Source organism: Gallus gallus, chromosome 4, assembly GCF_016699485.2.
Source record: "Gallus gallus isolate bGalGal1 chromosome 4, bGalGal1.mat.broiler.GRCg7b, whole genome shotgun sequence".
Lineage (NCBI taxonomy): Eukaryota > Metazoa > Chordata > Aves > Galliformes > Phasianidae > Gallus > Gallus gallus.
The window spans coordinates 67,242,763-67,264,872 of NC_052535.1; the positions used below are offsets into that span (position 1 = coordinate 67,242,763).

At 35.9% G+C, this 22,110-nt stretch overlaps 1 protein-coding gene across 2 annotated transcripts in view; it reads left to right on the top strand.

Moving 5' to 3' along the window:
- Window positions 1-22,110, top strand: part of KCTD8 (potassium channel tetramerization domain containing 8) — an 84,919-nt gene that overhangs the window by 36,043 nt on the left and 26,766 nt on the right. The window contains exon 2 of one of the 2 annotated variants that reach the window (XM_040699340.2): window positions 1,958-2,027. The exons of the other annotated variant lie outside the window; for it this stretch is intronic. Within the exon in view, the coding sequence (XP_040555274.1) occupies window positions 1,958-2,027 (70 nt within the window). The remainder of the gene's footprint in view (window positions 1-1,957; window positions 2,028-22,110) is intronic. 2 annotated transcript variants of the gene reach the window in all.

The following is a 22,110-nucleotide window of genomic DNA, read 5'->3' on the forward strand; positions in this document are numbered from 1 at the left end:
ACCAATTGTTTTGCATTATACAGCATAATGATGATTACAACAATATCCGTGCAAGTACTGTTTCAATTATAAAATAACCTTACTGCTCGTAAACATGTGATCTTACAATACAAAATACTATTTATTACTGAAATGGCAGTAACATGTGCCCTACTTGTTCCTTCTTAGAAGGGCACATATGTAAAAATTAAACCTATATTGAAATAATCCAAATGAAGACTATTTTGAACTAGAAGACAAGATAAATGGACAAAATTGATAATAAAAAGTAGCTGTATAAAAAAAAAAAAATTGCACAACATATCCCCATACCACTTAGAAAGCATTTGCCCAGGAAAAAAATGCATACCCTGGCAAATGTATGCAGCTGACAAGGTATCAAAAGTAGAGCTGTGTAAAACCCAAATGAAATATACTTTTGCAGATAGAACTTGTTTCTGAAAACTCTATAAACACTTTGCCAAGTGAACAATAATACAATTAGAAAGGGTAAAAAAAATAAAAGGGATTTATTACTGGGGAGCAATTTTTTTAGCTAAAACTCACAGTAAAAGTCAGCTTATGAGATGAATTGGACATGAAAAATAAAGAATGAAACCATGGAAAACAAACAAACAAAAAAAGCAATTATTTCTATTGTATATAAAGGCAAAGATGTTCCCTTAGTTTAGGTATATGAAAAAGCTGTAGCAACATTTTCTTCTATCAAATCTTATCATGGTCATGCTTATAAGAGTGTGCTATGGATTGTACTGGTTTTGTCCCATCTAGCTGATTACAAGCAGTTCCTCTGGGTCCTTGCACTTCTATGATGCTAGCTCTGATCTGGATCCTGTGCAAACATAGTAGTAGGGGCCTATAATCATCTCTTCTGTCATTTTGTACTGCAGCCACTTAGTTTCACATCTGATTTCAGCGAAGAAAGAAATAAAAAGCACATAGAATAAAATGTTTGGAATTGTCTGCAAAGGTCTGCAATTACTATAACAGAGCATTTCTCAAACTTTTGAGGACATGCGTAGGTCACTCCAAAAGTACTGCTTCCTATTTATTTCCACGGAAACTACAACAGGTACAAAGAGAACAATAACACTGTTTGATAGAGCAAATTCACAGCTACAAAACATTATTTTTCAACATAGTCACCCCCCATTAGCTATCCATTTTTGTTAGCAATGAACAGGAGCCTGTATCCCTCACCCATAAAAATTTGTATGGCTATACAGAACATGGCTTGTCTTTCATGTCACTGTCACTACTTCTGAAATGCAACATCCACTGCCTCACTGTGCTCTCACCCACTGTTTGATCTATACAAATGTTCAGCAAATGTCCACGAATATTAATGGCTGCAATCTTTTTTTCACAAGGAGATATTGAATGACACACCTCCTCTGGCATGTGTCAGATGCCATTTTATCAGACTGCCCCTCTGCTGCCACCTGTCACACAGCAACAAAATGTAATGGAATATTGGTGGGAAGGTTCCACCTCTACTGCAGTAACCAGCATCCACCTCTGATACTGTAAGTCAACATAGTAAAGTAGGAGGCATTACTTTCAGAACAGCTCTCATACAGTTACCTAGCTATTGAAAACTTGGTACCACAGTATTTATTTCACAAGATCATATGCAAAAGCCCCTTGTGTGACTTGACTTCTATGATTTGCACCACTGCAACTTTACACTTTTAAATCTTTTTCTATATGTGTTGCTTTTTTATTGAAAGAACAGTGCATTTCTTTTTATGCAAACTTTTCCTATAATGCAGGAGACAGAGATTATTGCCTCATTAAAGTAACATTCAAGATGAGGAGGAACCCAGTGTTTTATTGAGATTGCTTGTTTTTGTTCCGAATGTCTACTGCCACTAAAAGCACACTATTGTCTGCATAGCTCTTGTATGCATCTCTTTCCTTTTTCAAATCAAAGCATATGAAAACTGTCCCTTTGCAGGTTTTCATGGCACCTCATTTCTTACCCCTAGAGCTGAATTCACCATTGTGAATAAGCTAATCTGCCAACGGTGAGTTTTCTGCAAGTCTTTTTGTCTGGTGTGTGTCTCTTAGCGTAATTGCTGTGAGTCAGCAGCAGGAAATTAGAAATATACTCCATGAATGGAAGCTGCTTGTGAATATTGTCTTTCTAAAATATAGTTGAGCCTTGAAAAGCGTAAGCTGGTTATTGTTTTTCTTTTTTTGGTACTTTGTTTTTGAGGGCCAAGCTTCCATTCAAGTGTGTTCTCTTTTTTTCTCTTTCAGAACTTACCTTCCTGTCCTACATGACAGATCATAGCTAGGCCATACTTGTAACCTGGAAATAATCAGCAAAATTATTTTATATGCCCAAATCACTGAGATTTGTAAACCTTCAGCTGTAATTCTGAAGATTCTAAATATTCTCATGTTCAACTTTTTCTGTGTTAAGTGTTCATGTTTGGAAATACTTCTTCACCCATGTGAGCTTCCAAACAGAACAAAAAAAATGTATTCCAAAAATAATTAGACTAATACAATATTTTACATAGAGGCACATTATTTTATATCACAAGGATTAAATGGTTAACTTAAACATAATCACAAAGATTTATGCATGTTATAAACTTCTAGCATTAAATTTAAGCCTGAACATGGGTCTTCTGAGGATTGCATCATGACATTTTTATGCTGATTGCGAAGTACTTAAACTAAGTACTGAAAAACTATTCTACTTGATGAATTCAGTTTAAGCATACACCACCCCTTGTTTTTTCCCATTGCGTACAGCAAAGACAAAGTAATGTTACTGAGGAGATCTTAGTGTATCGCACTGCTGGACTACCAACAGCTGTGCTACGGCTGGGTCTTCCAATGATTTAACGTTTCACCATACCTTAGTGACAAGTAAATGATGAACCAAATCATTACATTGAAATCATCCTTCCTGCTTTTCCCTTTTCTTTTTGTACTTTGCCCTTACTTAATTCATTGGTGTGAAAGGCACAGAGTCAAAGCAATTAGGATTTTGAGGGGTATATTTTTACTCTAATTTAAGTCCTGAAAGCCTTATGTAATCAGAAAGACATTCTGAACAGGTTTTCACATTTGGATTAGAACTGAGGCTTGCAGAAAATGGTTCTTATCAAGCAGTTTTACTATGCACTAAGACAAGATTTATAGAAAAATTTATGGGCAAATTGCAAGATGCTGCATGTAATAACAAGTTGGCTTTCATTTAAGTTGGTCAATTTATCATCTATGACTAAAATCCATAAGCATAGAGATGCCTATTTTAAGACAATATTGGGAAAGGAATACTTCTATGGAATTTTTGAGATATAACTTTAATATGACAGTGTTGCTAGATGCTCATTTTCTCAGAGTGTTTCAATCCCTTGAGCCTCAGTTTTTCCACCTGTAAAGTAGTCGTACTGGTTTTGGTTACTTTCATGAAATATTTTGATATCTGTTTGTAAGACTATGTCTTTAATATGCATTCAGAAATGTGCAACTTGTTATTAAAAAAAGAAAAAAAGAAAAAAAAAGGAAATAGTGTAACATTTTGCCCAGCCCAGATTTTATGACAAGTCCTGTGATTTACCAAGAGCATCCTGCCACATCTCAGCCTTTGTAGTGGAAGATGCTTGAAGCAGTGATTGAGCACCTGATGGCAAGGCAGGGCCAACTCAGGGAGCACAGGTGCATACAGTGCACCTGAGTGACCAGAAGGGGTGGAGTCAGAATCTACCCCTTCCCAGACTTCATTTAAGGGTTGGTAGTGGAGAGAAAGGTATTTTTATGGAGATCCCTATGTATCTGAGGCCTTCTGAAGGTAAGAAGCTTCTTTCATTTCTGTCCTTAGGACTGTTGCATTTGAACAAGTCCTCACTGCAGTCTAGGATTTTGCTAGTCTGCTGTTATTGCTGTGCTTTCCTGCACGTTACAGTCTTCTTTCTCTGAAAATCAAAATCAAGCTGCTAGATTCATCTTGTTACTTAGAATTCAAGCATTTTAATTATATTTTGAAATGAGTACTGGATGTTTCTGGATTACGAGGAAAAGCATGAAAGGTGTACCTTAATAAGATGAAAGTAAAAGACAAATCTTATTTCCTTCTTTCTCTCAAGATATTAAAGTTGATGTTATGATGGTTATGCCTTTTGATTTCAGATGATCAGAATCAATATTATTTATTTTAAAATATCACAGAATCATTAAGGTTGGAAAAGTCCAAATGTCCACCTACCACCAGTATTGTAATACTTAGGGACATGGTTAAGTAGACATCTATCCTTTCCTTAAATGTCTCCAGGGACAGTGACTCTACGTCTTCCAATGCACTGCTGCTCTGAGAAGAAATTTTTCCTAATATCCAACCGGAACCTCCCATGGTGTTACTTAAGGCCATTTCCTCTTGTCCTATTGCTATTCAGAAGAGTCCAGCACCCCGCTTGCCATAACATCCTTTCAAGCAATTGTAGAGAGCAAGGTCTTCCCTGATCTTTCTCAACTCCAGACTGTTATAAGACTTATGCTCCAAATCCTTCACCAGATTTGTTGCTATTTTGTCTCTTTAGACTAGTGCGCCTTTGTTCCTTGTGCCTAGTCTCACAGAAAAGGCAGAACCTAGCAGTTCTCACAATTGAGTAACTCTACCTTTTAAAATATACTAAGTAACTCAACTGTGTATGGAGACTGTATGAAGAATAATTAAAGATTCCATAACAGTTTTATAAGCCAAAATAGGAGTAAATATGCTTTTAGAGAGAGACAGAGACATGTTCAGACTGTCAGGACTGATTAGGAGTTATGTTTGTCCATATGTCTCTTTCTGCAGAATTACAGAGAATTAAAACTCTTCACTAACTTGTATTTTAAAAAATAAGTTATAATAATTCAGAGGTACTTTCCCTTGTTTCCAAAGCCAGAGTCTGGTAGTTAACCTTTCAGGAATCTACAATTCTGTAGCTTTCAGCTCTTCCTTGCCTTCTTTTTCACAGTGTGATGAGCTGTGTGTGATATCAACTGCTGGCTGACTGTTGAAAACCTTGTCAAAATTGTGTGGAATTACTGGAGTGTTTGTTCAAATTCAACAGGAGGGCAAGTTCTAGTGGCAGGCATCTGCTTCTCCTTATTTTTCTCTCCTCTTTTTCTCGCCTCCACCTCTTAGAGGGGCAGGCAAGAAATGTGGTTTAGTGTTTATCCAGAAGGCCAATAGCAGCTAACACATGCTGAAACAGTGAACTCTGCTGTGGAATTTTGCTGACTGAAACTTATTTGGTATTATTTGCATTCATGTGGCTTCTGTGATGCTTGGGTTTCAGAAAGACCTGTGTGCATGTGAAAACAGATCTTGGGATTTGTACTGAGAGAGAGAAGTTCCCTATAAAAAATTTGGAAGTGAAATATAAAACTGAAAAAAGAAAAAATGGCAATCCAGAAAATCTACTGAAAAGCTATTAGACACAGTCCTATGAAAATAACCAAAAATCATGAACTGGCACAGTGCCAACCATCACATTGTTACCTGAGTTAGGCATAGTTTCTTTTTCTTTTTTTTTTTGGCAGCAATTTACTGCAAGATTCCGTAAAGTAGAACTTTGTAATGAGGCTTCATTATATGTGTCCTCTCACATGAGCTAGGGTTCAGATCAAAGCCTTTACTCTTTTTCAGTCCTTGCCTTTCTCAGAATGGATCCATTTGGCTCTGGTCACCTTAGCTGTCTCTCGAGCTTCAATTCCCTGCAAGAACCACAAATATAAGTTTTTAAGGTGAATGAAGTCTGAGGCATTGAAAAAAGACTGATTTCATTTGCTGGCAATTAAGATAAGGTTATTCATGCATGTAATAGATTGCTTTTTTTTCTTTCTTCTAGCTAATTATCAAAGGTCAGTTTTAGCATCAAAGCCCTGAATGTCTCCATCATTGCTGACTTTCTGCAAAGTCAAAAAAGTTCACATCCTCACAGGCAACATTTAGCAATGCTGGATGAATGCTCCTATGTCTTTTGTTGCACCTTTCTGAGAAATAAATCTTCTCTGCAAAGGGAAAAAGCATTCAGTTCCAGTTCGGTGTAAAAATATATTACTTCTGGAAGTTTTCCATCCACTAAAAAGAATAAAAGCAGCCATGATTACATATTGCTGTAGTCATCAGCTCCATCTTCTGTCCACTCATAGCAAGCCTTTGGAGATTTAAATAATAAAATATTAGCATAATGGACAAGCAAAAGATGCAGGGCATTTATCTATTTTCATGCATTATACAGTAGAATCTTTCATTTTAGGAAAAAAATAAAGCAAAAGGAATTAGCGGGTAACAATGTTAATAATGATAGCAAATATAACAAGATTACAAATTTCATATCTCATTTATTTAATTTGTAACAACAAAATATTTGGCTTACACTGAGAAATTCTGCAGTTGGGATGCTGCTGCTGGGACATGGTTTGATATGCATTACTGGTACATATCTGATACTGTTTCATGTTTTTCTATGTTCTTCTTGCAAGTAGGGGAGAGATAGGAGAAATCCTCAAATAAGCCAGGAAACAGCAGATGACAGACACTGTTCAGTGAACACAGCACACTGGGAACAGATAATTATCATAGTTTCTTAACAGTCTTGTGTTACAGTGTGAACTCTTTATTTGAGTTGGATTGGCTAAGTCTGCGGATTGCTGCTGTGGTTGATCATTGTCTCCAGTGGAACATATGATAGGTAAAGCATTAGTTACATGAGCAACCAGGTCTAGAAACTAGCATTTTCTTCTGATTGTTGATGTGTAGATATGTTAACATCCCAGAGTCTAAAAGACTGTACTGATTGATATAAAAATGGATGTCAATTACTTGTCAAAATGTATGAATGATTACGCTTTGTTTAAACCAATTTTGGTAGGAAGGTAAATAGATGAACTAGAAATTAATGGGAACAATGATGTTTGTTTTTTATTTAATGCACAGTGGAAGATTTATTTCATAACTAGTCTAGAACCTTGTAGAAAGAAATGACGCAGTAATGAATTAGAGAAGTTGCACTAGATACTGTTATAACTGAGGTCAGAAAACATTCTAAAGTTGTTTTTTTATTTTAAACATTGCACTTACTAGTCTGATAAACAATTTCAATTGTTCTCTTTGTCTCAGGATCTGTCTACTTCTCTGCTGTAGAATTTCCAATATAACCCGAGCTGAATTGTGAAGTTCAGAGCCATTGCTATTTGTTACTGGAGTGGCTTATTATTGAGTCAGTTGTAGTGGCCATACAGGCATCAGTTGGAAAGGATCTTCAAAGATCAGATGATCTCCCCTCCCTTCTATTTATCCTGCTCATTCAGAAGTGCTTAGGGTTTTCCTACACCTCATCTGCAGCAAATAATTGCTGACAGCTATCATAATTTAGAGGGATGAAACAAGATCTCACCGAAGCAAACTCGGAGAGAATGTAAGGAAACATTTACAGATGCTCTGTAAAAGTTTAACTGTATTTAACATATAGAGCGTATTACGATTCCGTATTTAATATTAGCTCAATGTCTTTCAGTTGTAATTATGCAAATGGTCTTTTGTATCAAAACATTATTAAACTTTTAATCCACGTAAGATGTTGTTCAAGAAAAATGGATCAAGATAGGACTACAAGATGTGTCATGAGTAAGGGGAAAAAAGGTGGTAATCTGGGGAGAATTTCCAAAATTCTGTTTAGGCAGAAGAATGGCACTGTGCTTACTTACATGAATAATTTTAAGATCAGGCATATTTTGTACAGTATTCTCTGAGATGTGGGACAAGAGCTCATGGGAGGTTTTCTGATTATAACTTCGTGCTATGGCAGATGTGGGTAAGAAGCATTTTGTAGTGAGCAGTGTTGGTCCCTTGGGTAAATGCACAGATTGTGTTTCTGGGTACAGCGTCTCCTGAGATACTATAGTAATACCTGCTGACTAGCTTTTGTGGTCTCAGGATGGCTGAGAAGCTTATGATTATTACCTAGGGTGGAAGAGAGGGAATGTATAAAGGAAATAACAAGAAATACAAGATGAGCAAATGTCTTTATATTTCCCTGTCTTCATAGTTTCAGTCACAGCTCTTGATAACCCAACTTGTACCATTATTGGAATGGAGCCGTATGCCATAGGACATATAAGCACTTTGGCAGAGAGGGAAATATTCAGCTGGAAACTGCCTGCTATGGTTGTTATTAATTGGAATGTAAAACTAATATTTCTTTATTGTGGAAAATAAAAAATTAACCTGAATTTTTGGAAAAAAAATCTGTACAAAATATTAAATTTAAATGTCATTAGATAAAGCATATTAGTAGCTGAATTGCACATTAGTGTCACATTTATAATCTTCAGGCACAATTAAGGGAAGTTCATAAGCTTAGCAAGTATCTGAGGCCAAGACAATAAAAACAGCTTCAGTTTTAATAACTGATTTGATACTGTTAGTGAAATTTTTTTCCACGTTTTGATCTCAGAAATATAATAGTGTTAGAGTATAAGGATGTTAGAAAGGTTAAAATAAAACTGCTGTTCTTAACACTTAGAAAGGAAAAGATGGGCTCTGCAGTTCCAGTTCACCACAGTTGCATGCAGGTTTAGTCTGCTGAACTACAAATCTTAGTGGTTATAGCAAGAACTACCTAGCAGTTAGTAAGATTTACAACTTCATTACTCCAACTCTTTTTTGAGAATGCATCAGAGCTTTCAATTTTCTTGTTGTCATCAATCAACGATGATGTTGTATATATATATATATATATTTTGTGGTATATTGTCAACCTAACTGACAGTGAAAATCTGCCCAGCACATTGCTAGAGGGGAATACATGCTAAAAAATATGGCTGGGGATCAGCTAAAGTAGATTGTTCTCTGGACAAATAAGTGCACTGAGTATAAAAGGGCAGTGCTAAGTTTCCCTATAAATCTTAATAAATGAAAAATGGCTAAACATTGCTATGTAGGGATACACAGAACTCTGGGTGGCATAGGGAGTAGTCATGGTGTGATACCTAAATGAAGTTTAAAATACTTTGTTAAACAACTGTTAAAGCTACACTGTTGTGATTTATAATCATAAGAAAATAACATTTTGTCATATGCATAAACTTCTCATTTGTTCACAAAAATTCTTGTGGCATCAATATTTTCTAGATTAGCTGATCAAAAACTTGTATCAAATTCAGATTACTTGTACCTGTTATTCACTATGTAAAGTTAGTATGGGGGGGGTGGGAATGGATATCTTTCAACTTATACATAGGATTTGTTCATTTTTTAAGTACTTCTTAAAACCATTATATTGTCTCATTCTGTTTTCTGCCCCTTTTCATTCATTCTTCCTAAATATTTATTTCACCATAGTTGTCAGATGCTCTGTGACTGTTAATGAAAACATTGCCCTAAGAGACAATCCAAAAGTTATTTGCACTACTAGCATTACATACACTGATATATTTTTCTCATTTATCCTTAAAGTCTTTCTCTTCAAGGTAAAAGTTTGCACACAGTTACCTTTGAGGTAAGGAGACTATAGATAGAGTCCATTCAGGGGAGGAGGGGAAAAAAAAAAAAGCACCCTACTGCCAAATTCAGTGGACTTCAGATTAATATTTTGTGTAGGCAGGTTTCTGTCCTGAAAATGACAACCCTGTATTTACTGGGAGGTTTTCATTGTTAATCTGAATAATCTCATTTGCCTTGAGGGTAATGACTACACTAATGTTTGTCACTGTTTTACAAATGATGAGTGAGCCTTTATTTCACATTGATTATAGTCAGGAAACTAAAAAATTGTCCATTTCCTTAACTTCCAAATTTTCTTTCTCTTTTTTTAGAGTGTCTGAAGATTTACTTTCTCCCGGGTTCATTTACATGGGAACATCTGGGAGGGTCAGGTCTATTTACACTTGACTGATACATGAAACAGTATATTAGCAATCTCAGCTTGCCAGAGTACTTCCTTGTCTTTTCTTGAGTCCTTCAGAAAAATCCTTATCCTTCACTGACCTCCCAAAGGCATGGTGTTCAGATCATGTGCACCTCAAGCAACATCTACTAAAAGAGATCAGAAAATTCACCTCCTTCTGCCTTTCCCAAGGACTGTCCAAACAGTCCAGAGACTTGTCTGAAAGCAAAAATGCAGAAAGCCCTGCTGTGTTATTTAGAATTGGAACTGCTGTTCTTACCAGAGAGGATGAGGAGGATTTATTCCTTTCTGCAGCTCTTTGTAGCTTCAGAGAAGCCAAGGGCCATCTGACCTATAATTGCTCTTTGAAATATATATGTAATGTAAATTTTTAAGAACCTCCTGCATTTTTATTTGAAACATTCATGTTTGTCTCCTGAAGCATCTGAAAGCAATGGACAATTCAGGCCTGCATTAAAAGAAAAAGCATTAGAATGGATTCATTATCAGTACATCTTTCCCTACAGATTTTCTGATTACCTGAAATGACTAGCAAGTCAATCAGGCTGCCCTGGGCTCAGACTGATCACAGTTCTTAAAAAAGGAGGAATCATTCTTAGCTATGAAATTATTCATGCCTTTAACAATTTCTTCACGGGACTTTTCAATTTAATCTCACTGTAGGCAATAGTTATTTTTTCTGACTCAGTGGTAGAGAACATATTCTAAAACTTGTTAGAAAAAAATTGGCTGGAATGAAAATTCAGAAACATCTGAAGTAGACATAAGTGTCTATAATTCATCAATTTTTAGTTATTTGTTTTTTAAATTAGTACTGTTAACAGGGTAGCATGGCAAAGCTGTTTCTTGACATCAGTGTAGTAGTATCATATAGCTACAAATAATTTTATTCTCTTCATACTATCTTGGCATTTCATATGGCCCCAAACCTCTCCAAATATTTATTGGGTTATCCATATAAGAATGGGCAAGCTTTTACTGTGCTACCTTACAGCATTTCAGGAAGAATGATAAAACAGAAATCCATAAAAATATAAAGATTGCCCTGAGACAGCCTAAAATGATCTGTTTTCAACACTTCTGACAAGTGTTGGCTGGGATAAAACTTGAATATAAGGAAATATATAATGTATAGGTTCTAAAATATTTGCATGTGAAGAATTCAACAAAAAAAGGAAAGTCAAGGAGGGTGTACTCCCTCTAGTGAGTAACACAGGCAAGCTGGTAATGAGACAAGGAAAAGGCTGAGGTACTTAATAACTTTTATACCTCAGTCTTCTCTGATCACTGCTCATCATACAGCCCCCAGATGTTTGGTTTGGTAGGAGGAGATTGGGGAAGCAATGTCCCTCCCACTGTAAGTGGAGCACAGATGGTCACAAACCTGATGAACCTGAACATCCACAAGTGTATGGGTCTCAACAAGCTGTATCCCAGAGTCCTGAGGGAATTGGCTGATGTAGTTGCCAAGACACTGACAACAATACCTGAAAAGTCATGGCAATCAGGTGGAGTCCTTGGTGACATGAAAAAGGCAACAACTCTCCCCTTTTTAAGAATGGTAAAAAGGATGACCCTGGGAGCTACCAACCTGTCGCTCGCCTCTGTGCTGGGAAATATGGAGCAGATTCTCCTGGAAGCTATGTTAAGGCACATGAAAGACAGAGAGGTGATAGAGGAGAACTAATATGGCTTCACCAAGGGCAAATCCTGCCTGATCAACCCAGTGGCCTTTAATGATGTTACTGTATCAATACACAAGGGAAGAGCTACTGCTTCACATATCTGGACTTTGACTGTAAAACCTTTGACGTGGTACCCAGTGACATCCTTCTCTCCAAATTGGAGAGAAAAGGATTTGATGGATGGATGGACTGTTCAACAGACTAAGAACCAGCTCCTGCATTGAGACCAGAGAGTGGTGATCAATGACTCAATGTTTGGATGGAGATCAGCGTCAAGTGGTGTCCCACAGGGGTCGGTGTTGGGACCCATGCTCTTTAGTATCTTCATCAATGACATTCACAGAGGGGTTGAGCGCACCCTCAGCAAGCTTGCTGATGACACCAAGCTGTGCGGGTATGGTCAATACACCAGAGGGACCCAGACAGACTAGAGCAGTGGGCTCAAGTGAACCTCATGAGGTTCAACAATTCCAAATGCAAGATCTTGCATATGGGTTGAGGCAACCCTCATTACCAATGCAAGTTGGGGAATGAAAGGATTGAGTACAGCCCTGCCAAAAAAGACCTGGGGTTAATGGTGAATGGCAAACTGGATATGAGCCAATAATGTGCCCTCACAGCCCAAAAAGGCAACCATATCCTGGGCTACAGCAGAAGAAGTGGGGCCAGTAGGGCAAGGGAGATGATCCTGCCCCTCTACTCTGTGCTGGTGAGGCCGCACATGTAGTACTTAGTCCACATGTGGAGTTGTCAGTGCAGGATAGATGTGGACCTGTTGGAACGCATCCAGAGAAGGGCTGCAGAAATGATCTCAGGGATGGAACACCTGTCCTACAAGGATATGCTGAAAGAGCTGAGGCTGTTCAGCCTGGAGAAGAGAAGGCTGCAAGGTGACTTGATAGTGGACTTTCAGTATCTAAAAGGGAGCTTCAGGAAAGGGAACAGACTCTTTAGCAGATTCTGGTGTGATAGAACAAGAGGAAAAGGCTTCAAGCTTAAAGAGGATAGATTTAGGTTGGTTGTACGGAAAAAGTCTTTTACAATGAGGGTGGTGAGGCACTGGAGGAGGCTGTCCAGAGATGTGTTTCCTGGAGACTTTCAATGTCAGGCTGGATCAGACCCTGGGCAACTTGATCAAACTGTGGATGTCCCTGTTCACTGTAGGGGAGTTGAACTAGATGGCCTTTAAAGGTCCTTTCAAACTCTGTGGATTCTCTCACTAATGGAGTTTTAAATGATTTTTTTTTAAATTGCCTTTGACTTATAAGTTTTTAAAAGGAGTAGAGAGTGGTTGCATTTACATTTTCTAAATCATTATTGACAGATTAAAAGTCCTCAAAGATTAAATGAAGTATCAATAGTTATTAGATTAAAATCTAACTTTCCTAACTTCTGGATACTACATAACTACACAGCACTTTCTAGGCAGGATGAGATAATTATTGGCAGTTCTGTTTACAGCAAGAAAGGTTTTTTTTGTCATGGAACTGAAGTAGAAAAGGGAAAATAAATTTCATAAACTGAAATTAGCTGGATCACAAGCAAACTCATAACTTGCAAAGGTGCAGCATCCTGCTTGCTTATGTTCCTGAAGACTTCCTTAAAGTCAGAAAGAGCTCTATGCTTTTTATAACTCTTCTGTTGAATAAAAACTTCTCTAATAAGAACTGAAGAAAAGGGGCTGCTCTATTATTCAAATAGTCACCCCCTGAATGGATTCTTACTTTTCTATGTGTACCAGGATCCAAGGTGGCATAAAATAGTTTTGTAGTTCTGTCTGCTGGGTTATTTCCTGCCACGTCAGACTAAGTTGATGCTTTCTATTTTATAGTTATTAAAACAAGGAACAGTGGGCTAAAATTGGTGCTTATGTCTTGAAGACATCATTCAATCCAAACATGGGACTAGTATTTTTAAATTTGAAAATAAATAAATCAAAATCTTAAAACTAAGAGTTTAGCACTAAGCAAACAAAAAATATCCATGCTGTATACCAATACATTTAACTGCCTGTCATAGTGAGTTCAAAACAGAGTTCAAAGTTAAATTTTAATTAAAGCTATATCCTTTTGGCTATGTATATTTTAACCTTATAAGGGTTTTCCTATTATTACTGCATTAGTTTCTAAGGATTATTTTAATGAAAAAACTCTGTAAACCTATGCATTACTGTTTAAAATTTCCTATACTTCTCAAATAATATTATATATTTGAGATGAAAGACAGTTCTTTTAATTCTCAATTATGTTGCTAGAACTGTTACTACAAATGTGGAAAGTAATATAGTTCAGGCATGACATTTTAATCATCTGATGGAACATAAGATTTATTTTTCATTAAAGTGTTACTCATCAGCAAATTGACTCAATCCTTTGTTGACCTTTCTTTTTAATTTTTTTTTTTCCTGAGATGTTAGGAACTTTAAAGAGTTGCTGTTCCTCATTCTTATCTATCGAGATCAGATTAATCTGACCTTTACTCTGTATTTAACATTACTTAATATTTTGATTCAAAAAATCCCGTCATGAAATAGTATTTTAACATTTGCTTCTCCTGTCAGTTGTTGGTAACATCTATGAACTGCAGTGATAAGAAAGCAGAGGTCTTTTCTCATAATGAAACAATTTGTGTTCATACTATTATTTTGTTAAGAATCTCCAGGGCCTGGCTCTCTATTCTGCTTACGCAAAGGGAGGTGGGGTTAGAATAGCTGAGACCTGAAAAAAGAGTTGGAAGAGTTGCTTGGCCTTGAAACGCATTGGTAAGACAGCCTGACATTAGACTGCTGTTGTTAATTTATCACATGACCACCCACTGTTAAGTTCCTTAGCTGTTTCAGAGAGAGTAATGAGTTATATATTTTGGTGACTCTTTGGCTGAAAGCTCAAGTCTACTAACACTCCAGGAAAGTCCATTCAAAGTTACACTATTCCCTTGATAGTTTTTACCATAAGCATCAAGTCAACTTAAATTTGATATGAGTATTTGTTCTTTCACCTTCCTTCATTATCAGTAAATAGTGGATAATTATTGATCATGGAGGGATAAAGGGCTGTTCTCTTGCTGCATGTTGAGCCTAAAATCCAGATAATGAAGTCTTAGGGTCCTGAAGTCAAAGAATGTCAAATTTAAGCTAAACAGACAGTAGACTTAGATTGGATCAGGTTTGTGTGTAGCAGTAGTCTATAGGATCTCAAGTCAAAATAATAGTGCCTATTAAGTTTAGTAATCTTTAGTCATCAAGGAGAATTTTGGGAATGAAGCTTTGAATGCTACATCTGCAGAGGAGATTAAGCCTTTCCTAGTTTTCTCTTGCAGAAGTTAACTTTCTATGCTAAATTAGGTCTGAATTAAGCCAGATGTGATGGTAGCCCAAATGAATTTGATTATGTGCTGCCTTCTCTTGATTCACTTACTATATGTATCCACTTCAAGGCAATGTTGATTATAGTATCTATTTAGCTTCACTTAAAATTTAGATAGGAAAGGATTAACTGTAGGTGACCATTTCAGTTCACCTGCAACCTTAACTCCAGCAATAGTGTTTTGTTTTGTTTGTTTGTTTTTTTAAGTGTAATGCATGTAGATGCAGTTTTAAAAATTACTCAAGGGAGAACCTGGAAATTGTTTAAAAAACCAGGCACTGCAACTCATCTGCTTTGGTTTAAAAGCGGACTTGATTATATTTAAAATTCTTTGAAATTCAACCTGATGGTTCCCAGAATTACTTGCAAATGAATTCCACAGTGGTTTAGTATCATCAGTGGGAAGACGAGTGTAAAGCTGAGCAAATCTCTTGCCATCTGGAAAGCAACCCTAGCACCTGATGGCTCCATTCTAAGTCCCCTCAGGAAGCTTACAATTATATAAAATGTTTAATCAAAACTGTTATGCTAAGTATAACTGCAGAACTAACATCAACATAGAAAAAAAGCAAGCTTAATGTCTTCACATGAGCTGCTCATACCTCTAGAATTTTTAAAAGCTGAGAAGAGATACTCCCAAATTTACTTCCTTTATCTGAGAATTATTAAAATCACTCTTTTAGTAAATAGTGTCCTCCAGCTACTCAACATTGCTACTGTCACAAATGTTAATTATAGAATTAATGTCCATAGATGTATGATTCTTTTTCATGAAGCCTGGATGTTTATTTATTCAGTTGCTTACAAGCATTCTATTTTCTCTTTTCTAACAGTTAATCATACAGATAAAATATGTAAAATGTTTTGTTGGAATTTTTGTCCACTTAGAGTGAATTTGCATTTATAAAACTGGTGTAATACAGGCTTTTAGATTTCAGGGTAATGTTTTTGCACACCTTCCTAGGTTATAAGAAAAAAAGTGATCTTTTGAATAGATTTAGTTGGGAATTTGCTTGTGTAATCAATCTTTCCCTAAAAGTAAGTTTATAATTTGTTTACAGGAATGATTTAACATCAGAATATTGTTAATCGTCACATACTTAGCGTAATTCTAGACATCCTCTCTTTTTGAATTGAATTCTAGGAAACTTGTAACTTCACAACATATTAGACACATTGCAGGAAATTTAAATATTACAACCACTTAACTGAAAATGCTTCAATTAATTTTTTTATCTCTTAAGTATTTGCTAAGGCAATCTATGAAAATATTATATACATGTTCTGCATTTTCTATATTCATACATGTTTCTGATGTGTTCTGCAAAATGTTGCAGTGCAAAGGGCTTGATTCTCCAGAGCAAAAGAGACTGGAAATTCAGAAAATCATATATGTTCATCACACATAGATAAATTCCAGCTAATTTATTCAATTATCTATCTATCTATAAAAAAACCATATAAATAATTGTCTTTATGCAAATTTAATACAGTGTGAAGTTTTAAGTGTTCCATAAATTGGGAGTGTTACATCATCAGCTGAGGATTTGACTGCAGTGTTATGTATCTATTGACTTTTAAAATACAGATACAAGAAATTCCAGTTCAGGAAAAAATTAGTCCATTATCACCTATATCACCCTATGGCACTGGGAATGGTTTTAAAAATAGAAGAATTCAGATCTCGTGTTCCCAAATTCACTGAGAGGTACCTTAAGGCTAAAGCTTTACTGATGACATACTTCGAAAAACCAATTGGAAACGAATCCATATCCCAGAGCACACCAGAGTGAAGGCAATTCAAATGCTCTAAGCCATCTGAATTCCAATTCAAATACAGTTCTAGTGTTTGACTTAAGGCTTCCAACTCCACCTATCTAAGTTCATAATGCTCATGAAATCTTAGAAATACTGGTTGGAAAGAACCTCATTTCTCTGTCTTCTGCCTGAAGCAGGGCATCACCAGCCTCTTAAAAGTCAGATGTGTTTTTGTCCAATTAAGTCTGGAAAACTGTAAGAGAAGGGGTTTCAAGGCTTCTCTGAGCCACATACTCCAATGTTGCACTACCTTCCTTGGCACAAATTCATAGAATTTTGACTTCATCATGAGAGAATTTGGTTCAGAGGAGAGGGAGTTTGGCTGGATCCTGTCAGAAAGTGTGGTGGGTGGAGGTTACTATCTGAGCTTTTTCTGAACAGAAGATTGACTTGAAATTTGCTAATTGCTTGTAGCTTCCCAGAATGCTACACTGACATTATTAGAGCTGTACCAGAACTTCACCTACTACCACTTCTTTCTACTTGCCACCATTTCTTTTTAATAAGTGGGCTTAAATTTTCATTAAGGTAGTGTAATAGGTTTATCCTGCTGCTTTAGGTATTGCTTGCATTTCAGTCAGGGTGAATACTGAAGATAAATGAATAACTTTCAGATCAGCTGGAGAAGGTGCCTTAGGTAAATTTGTACCAAAAGTGTACTGCTTTACTGATCTTTCAATTAAACCTATATGTACTGAAGGTATTTATGTTGCACCTACCTGTCATAAAGCTATATTTGAGGGTTACAGATATTAATACTAACTTTACATAGTTCAGCTTTTACTACATCTTAGAGTTAGAAACATAGAGGAAGCTAGTTAATTAAAAGAAACAAAATAGAACAGAATTCTCAGTAGTGGGTGGGAAAGCTTGGCAAGTACAGTAAAATATCTCTAAGAATGACAGTCATTCTTTTTGTTGTTTTTCTTTAAAATGTAAAGTACCCGATCACCATGCCAGTAAATACCATTAAACGGTACAGAAGGTAAATACTATCATTCCTCTTTCATGTCTCCTTGCCCTTTCAGAAACTCTCCAAAGACTTGTGAAGTGGTCCATTCATCTTAATGAGATACTGCCAAGCAAATGAGGACATGTCAGGGATATGAGTACAGATGGCAGATATCTCTGGGATATCTACGCTGCTTCATTCATTTAAGGGGCTCTTCTTACTTTCCTTACTGTAATTTCATCTCTTGTGAGCTTGCTGGTAATTAGAGCATAAAGTTTTATTTTTAGATAAATAATTTTGCAGTATTCTGATATCTATAGTCCAACATATTTTTAGGACTGCTATGTGCATGTGCATGCATTGGAGAGAGAAAAAGGAACTTGGTTTATTTACCATAAACAAATAAAATGCCTGAGTTAATGTTGCATAGTATTGCACTAGAAAACTGAATAAATGAATGCAAGTCATTCCATTTTCGCTTGAATGATGTCTTCATACAGTATCTCCTGGCTAACACCCATGCCAGGCCACTTGAGGTGTGTAAGACCCTGACATGTTTTCATCAGCATAACTTGAACGAGAGAGAGAACCTCTACCGATAACTGAATTAGTCTTTTGCTGTCCGCCTCATATTCTAAGTCTTTTCTTTGTTCTAGTTTCTGTCTTTCAATTTTCTTCTTTAAAATGTTAATAACTAATTTCTCCTAATTGGCAATTATTTTATATTGTGTAGTACTAGAAGTGTGCTAGGCAATAACAAACATTATTTTACATTTTCAACTATTTGAATTTCCAATACCCTTTATTTTACTTAGCAATTTTAGACCTTCTCATTTAGATTTACCAACTGCACACTAGAATCCTTAAATTCTGTTCCATTTACTCCACAGCTTTGTTATATTCCTTGACATCCCTCTGTATAAAACATGCTGTCATTTAAATTATGGATGCTTCCGCTGCTTCTTTGTAGCACTTACTCTTTTAAGTTTTACAGCGTACACCTTCAGGTAAAATAAATTCAACCTTGCTTAGTGTGATCAAAGAGCAGGCAAGACTTCAACTGGAGTGAAGATCAGCTTCATAACTAATGCTGTCAACACACAGGTTATATTACCTGGATTGTTCCCTACAAAATAAGGTCAGAGAAATCAACTTCTGAGTCCAGTAATGAAGCTTCCTATCTGTTAAGGAGTGGAGTAAGGTGATTGTACCAATCTGGAGGACTTCCTTTATTTCATAAATATATTTTTAAGGAAATAGCTCTATTAACAAATTAATCATCTCTGCCAGGCATTCATTTCCACCCTAATCCTGTCAATCAATAGTGGTCAGATTTAATTCTATCTACTCTTATCCTGCTAGATGTACTCCTGCAGGGATGTGCAACTGAGCTCATAGATTCAATTCAGATTTTTAGGCACTTAAACCCTCTGATCACCTGGAATGGTCACCTACTTGTCTGAATAGTAATTACCACACCACTGCTATTTGTTTTAAGAAATTATATGCACTTTATAGGGCAGTTCCTAGCTGAGGAAGCAGTGAATTACTGCTTTCTTTATTTGGCTTGCATAAATAGGACTTGAAAATTGGAGTTCATTCATGACAGATTTGCTATCACTAACTTCAAACCCTGAGAAAATCTTGAATTCACCTAAAGCTTTCTTGAAAGCTTGTGGAACAAGAACCGAATGGTAGGGACTGAAGAGCTCAAAAGCCTTTAGGCCATGATTCTGGAGCTCATGTAGCTTTAAAAATATATATGTATCATGATTTTGTTCTATGATACTAGAGATCAGTTACTTTTTTCAGACTTACAGCTGTGTTTCATAACAGCTGCTCTATTTTTTTGCCTATGTCAGCCACTGTGTAGATTTTCCAGTCTTTTATGAATACATCTTGACTTCCTGATATTTTTCTATTTCAATATGACATTGGTAAATAGAAGAGGTTGAGATCAAATAACAGAAAATCTTACAAAAAAAATAAAATACAATTGTAACAAAGCCTCTCTGAATTAGATTTCTAGTACAGTGAAATACTGTTAATCCTCATCCTTCAGAAATGTTTCAGGTAAAATATTCTCTCAATTTAACAAAGATGGTCTAGAAAATACACTACAGCCTACGCTGGAGACTACATAAAAAAAACTTATGATAAGTAATTGTCACATTAAAAATACAAATTTTATGCCAAATACTTTTAGAAACTGCCTTTTTTTGTTGTTGTTTTGCTTTTTTTTATTTTCCCCATTTTAAGGATTAAGAGATTTTGAACTGTCTGAAAGAATTCTCATTTCAGGCCATCTGCTCCTATTACTTTCCTGATTTTGATTGGGTGTCTTGATTTGGATCTCCTGCCCTGTAATTAGTATTCTAAAATTGATTCTGGTTCCCTTAGATAAAGACAGATTTTATCTAAAAATGATATTTTCTTCAAGAGTACTCATAAATCTTATGAAATAAAACTGCTGATGATCAGTCAGAATTTTTCTTCATCCTTTATGAAGAAACACTTAATATTTACTAACATGTATTTTGTTACTGAAAATTGCACAGGTAAAAAATGCAGATTTTTGGAAGTCATTTATGAGCAAGTGGTGGTGACTGTTTTGTGATGTGTGCGCTAGGGAGCCCTTGTCTGCACATCTCTATTGCAGGTGTTCCCTGTTCCAGCATAACCTGCAAATGGAATGTGCCCATTTTCTAATTAGCTCTTATCCAAATTCTGCACAGTAGTTGGCTTTGCAATATATACTGAGGCTTTTTTTGCCAGAAACTTGTTCCATCTCACCAAAGCTCATTGTTTTAGACATGCTTTCCTCTAAGGCTACTGTTTCCCACCTGGTTTTGTCTCACTACACAGGTGTCAAGTGTAGTGCAGTGGTTTTCTCTTTTACATCTAGGCTTCACATGAGAAAATTGACAAAGTTATGCAGCACATTGAAAAGCAATGTCTAATATTGTATTCCTAAATCTAGTAACTTATAGAGCTTTGACTTTGCTGGAGGTCTACTTACTGTATGTTGTTCAAGTTTAGCCAGCTCCTTAAATACTGGGATACTGATAGGTTTTTGCCTACTTTACAGATGATAAATTCTAAAGAGGTTTCAGAATAACTTAAGAATTATGAATATAATCCAATCCAAGCTCTACTCTGATTTGTTATTGGTTGTTTGGTTGGTTTACTCTTTTCAGTCTGGATTGTTGCTCCCTCTCTCCAGCCAGTTCTTCATTTGTGAATATATACTGGTCCTTTAATATGTTTTGGTACTTTGTACTGTATTTTTCCACACAGCTGAGTTAATAATGAGCCAGTCAGCCTGTCTGTAGATAACTAGAAAAGAGGAAATAAACACTCATTTAGCCAGGAGAGTGCTCATATGGTGGTGTTTATTCTGCACTAGTTGTTGACAACATTTTGGGGTTCTAAAAGTCAAAGTTTTGGTGCCCAATTCCTGTGACTGCTTCAGTCTGTGGTCACCAGACTAAGTTCTGTATACTGGAAGATACTCTATAATTAGCCTTCTTTCTTCAAGAAAGTACTTTCTAAATATTTCTAAAACTGTTTTCTAATTAACCTTTTTGCCCCTTCTATTTCTAACTTTCTTTGCAGAAGTCAGTTTATTACACCTGGAAAAAACTACCTATACCTGTATATAAATGAGCGTGTGTGCTAGACTACATGGTTTTCATAGTTTTTTTTTCATTTATTTAAAATACATGAGAAATCCAAATTGTATATTTGATGAACGGATCAAATAAATGTATCCCCAGTCTGTAATGATTTATCATCAAAGGGTAAAACTATCAACCTTTTTTAGTCATATATAGTTGTGATTCAAACTGTTTAAAAATTTGAAAATATAAAAAGAAAACCTCAAAGATTTAAAAATGTTACTCTGTACCTTGTACAAATATCTTTGAAGTCATGGTTTGAAGCGTACTTCAGCCTACCCTAAAACCCCCTTCAGGCTTCCTGTACCCTGTTTCTATTAAAAATCTCTTTCAGCTTTAAAACCTTCAGAACATTAGAAAGTCCTAACCTTCAGAGTTCTTCAGATTCATTTAGAAGGATGACTACTGGGAAATCGTTGCCTCATATCTAAAATAACCCACAACAGTATCCAGTCACAAATTACTAACCTTACACGATGAATAGATAATATCAATTTCTCATCATGGAATTTAGCTGGATGCTGATACTAGTTAGGTAGAACTAATGAATATATCCCCTGAAGGAAAAGCATTTTCCTTGTGAATATTTATAGGTGTTAAATTTAGTTTATTAGAACATACTCATTCATATTATCTGGATGAACAGTTGATGAGTAAAAGAAATGAACTGTCATATATGACACTTAAAATATTTCC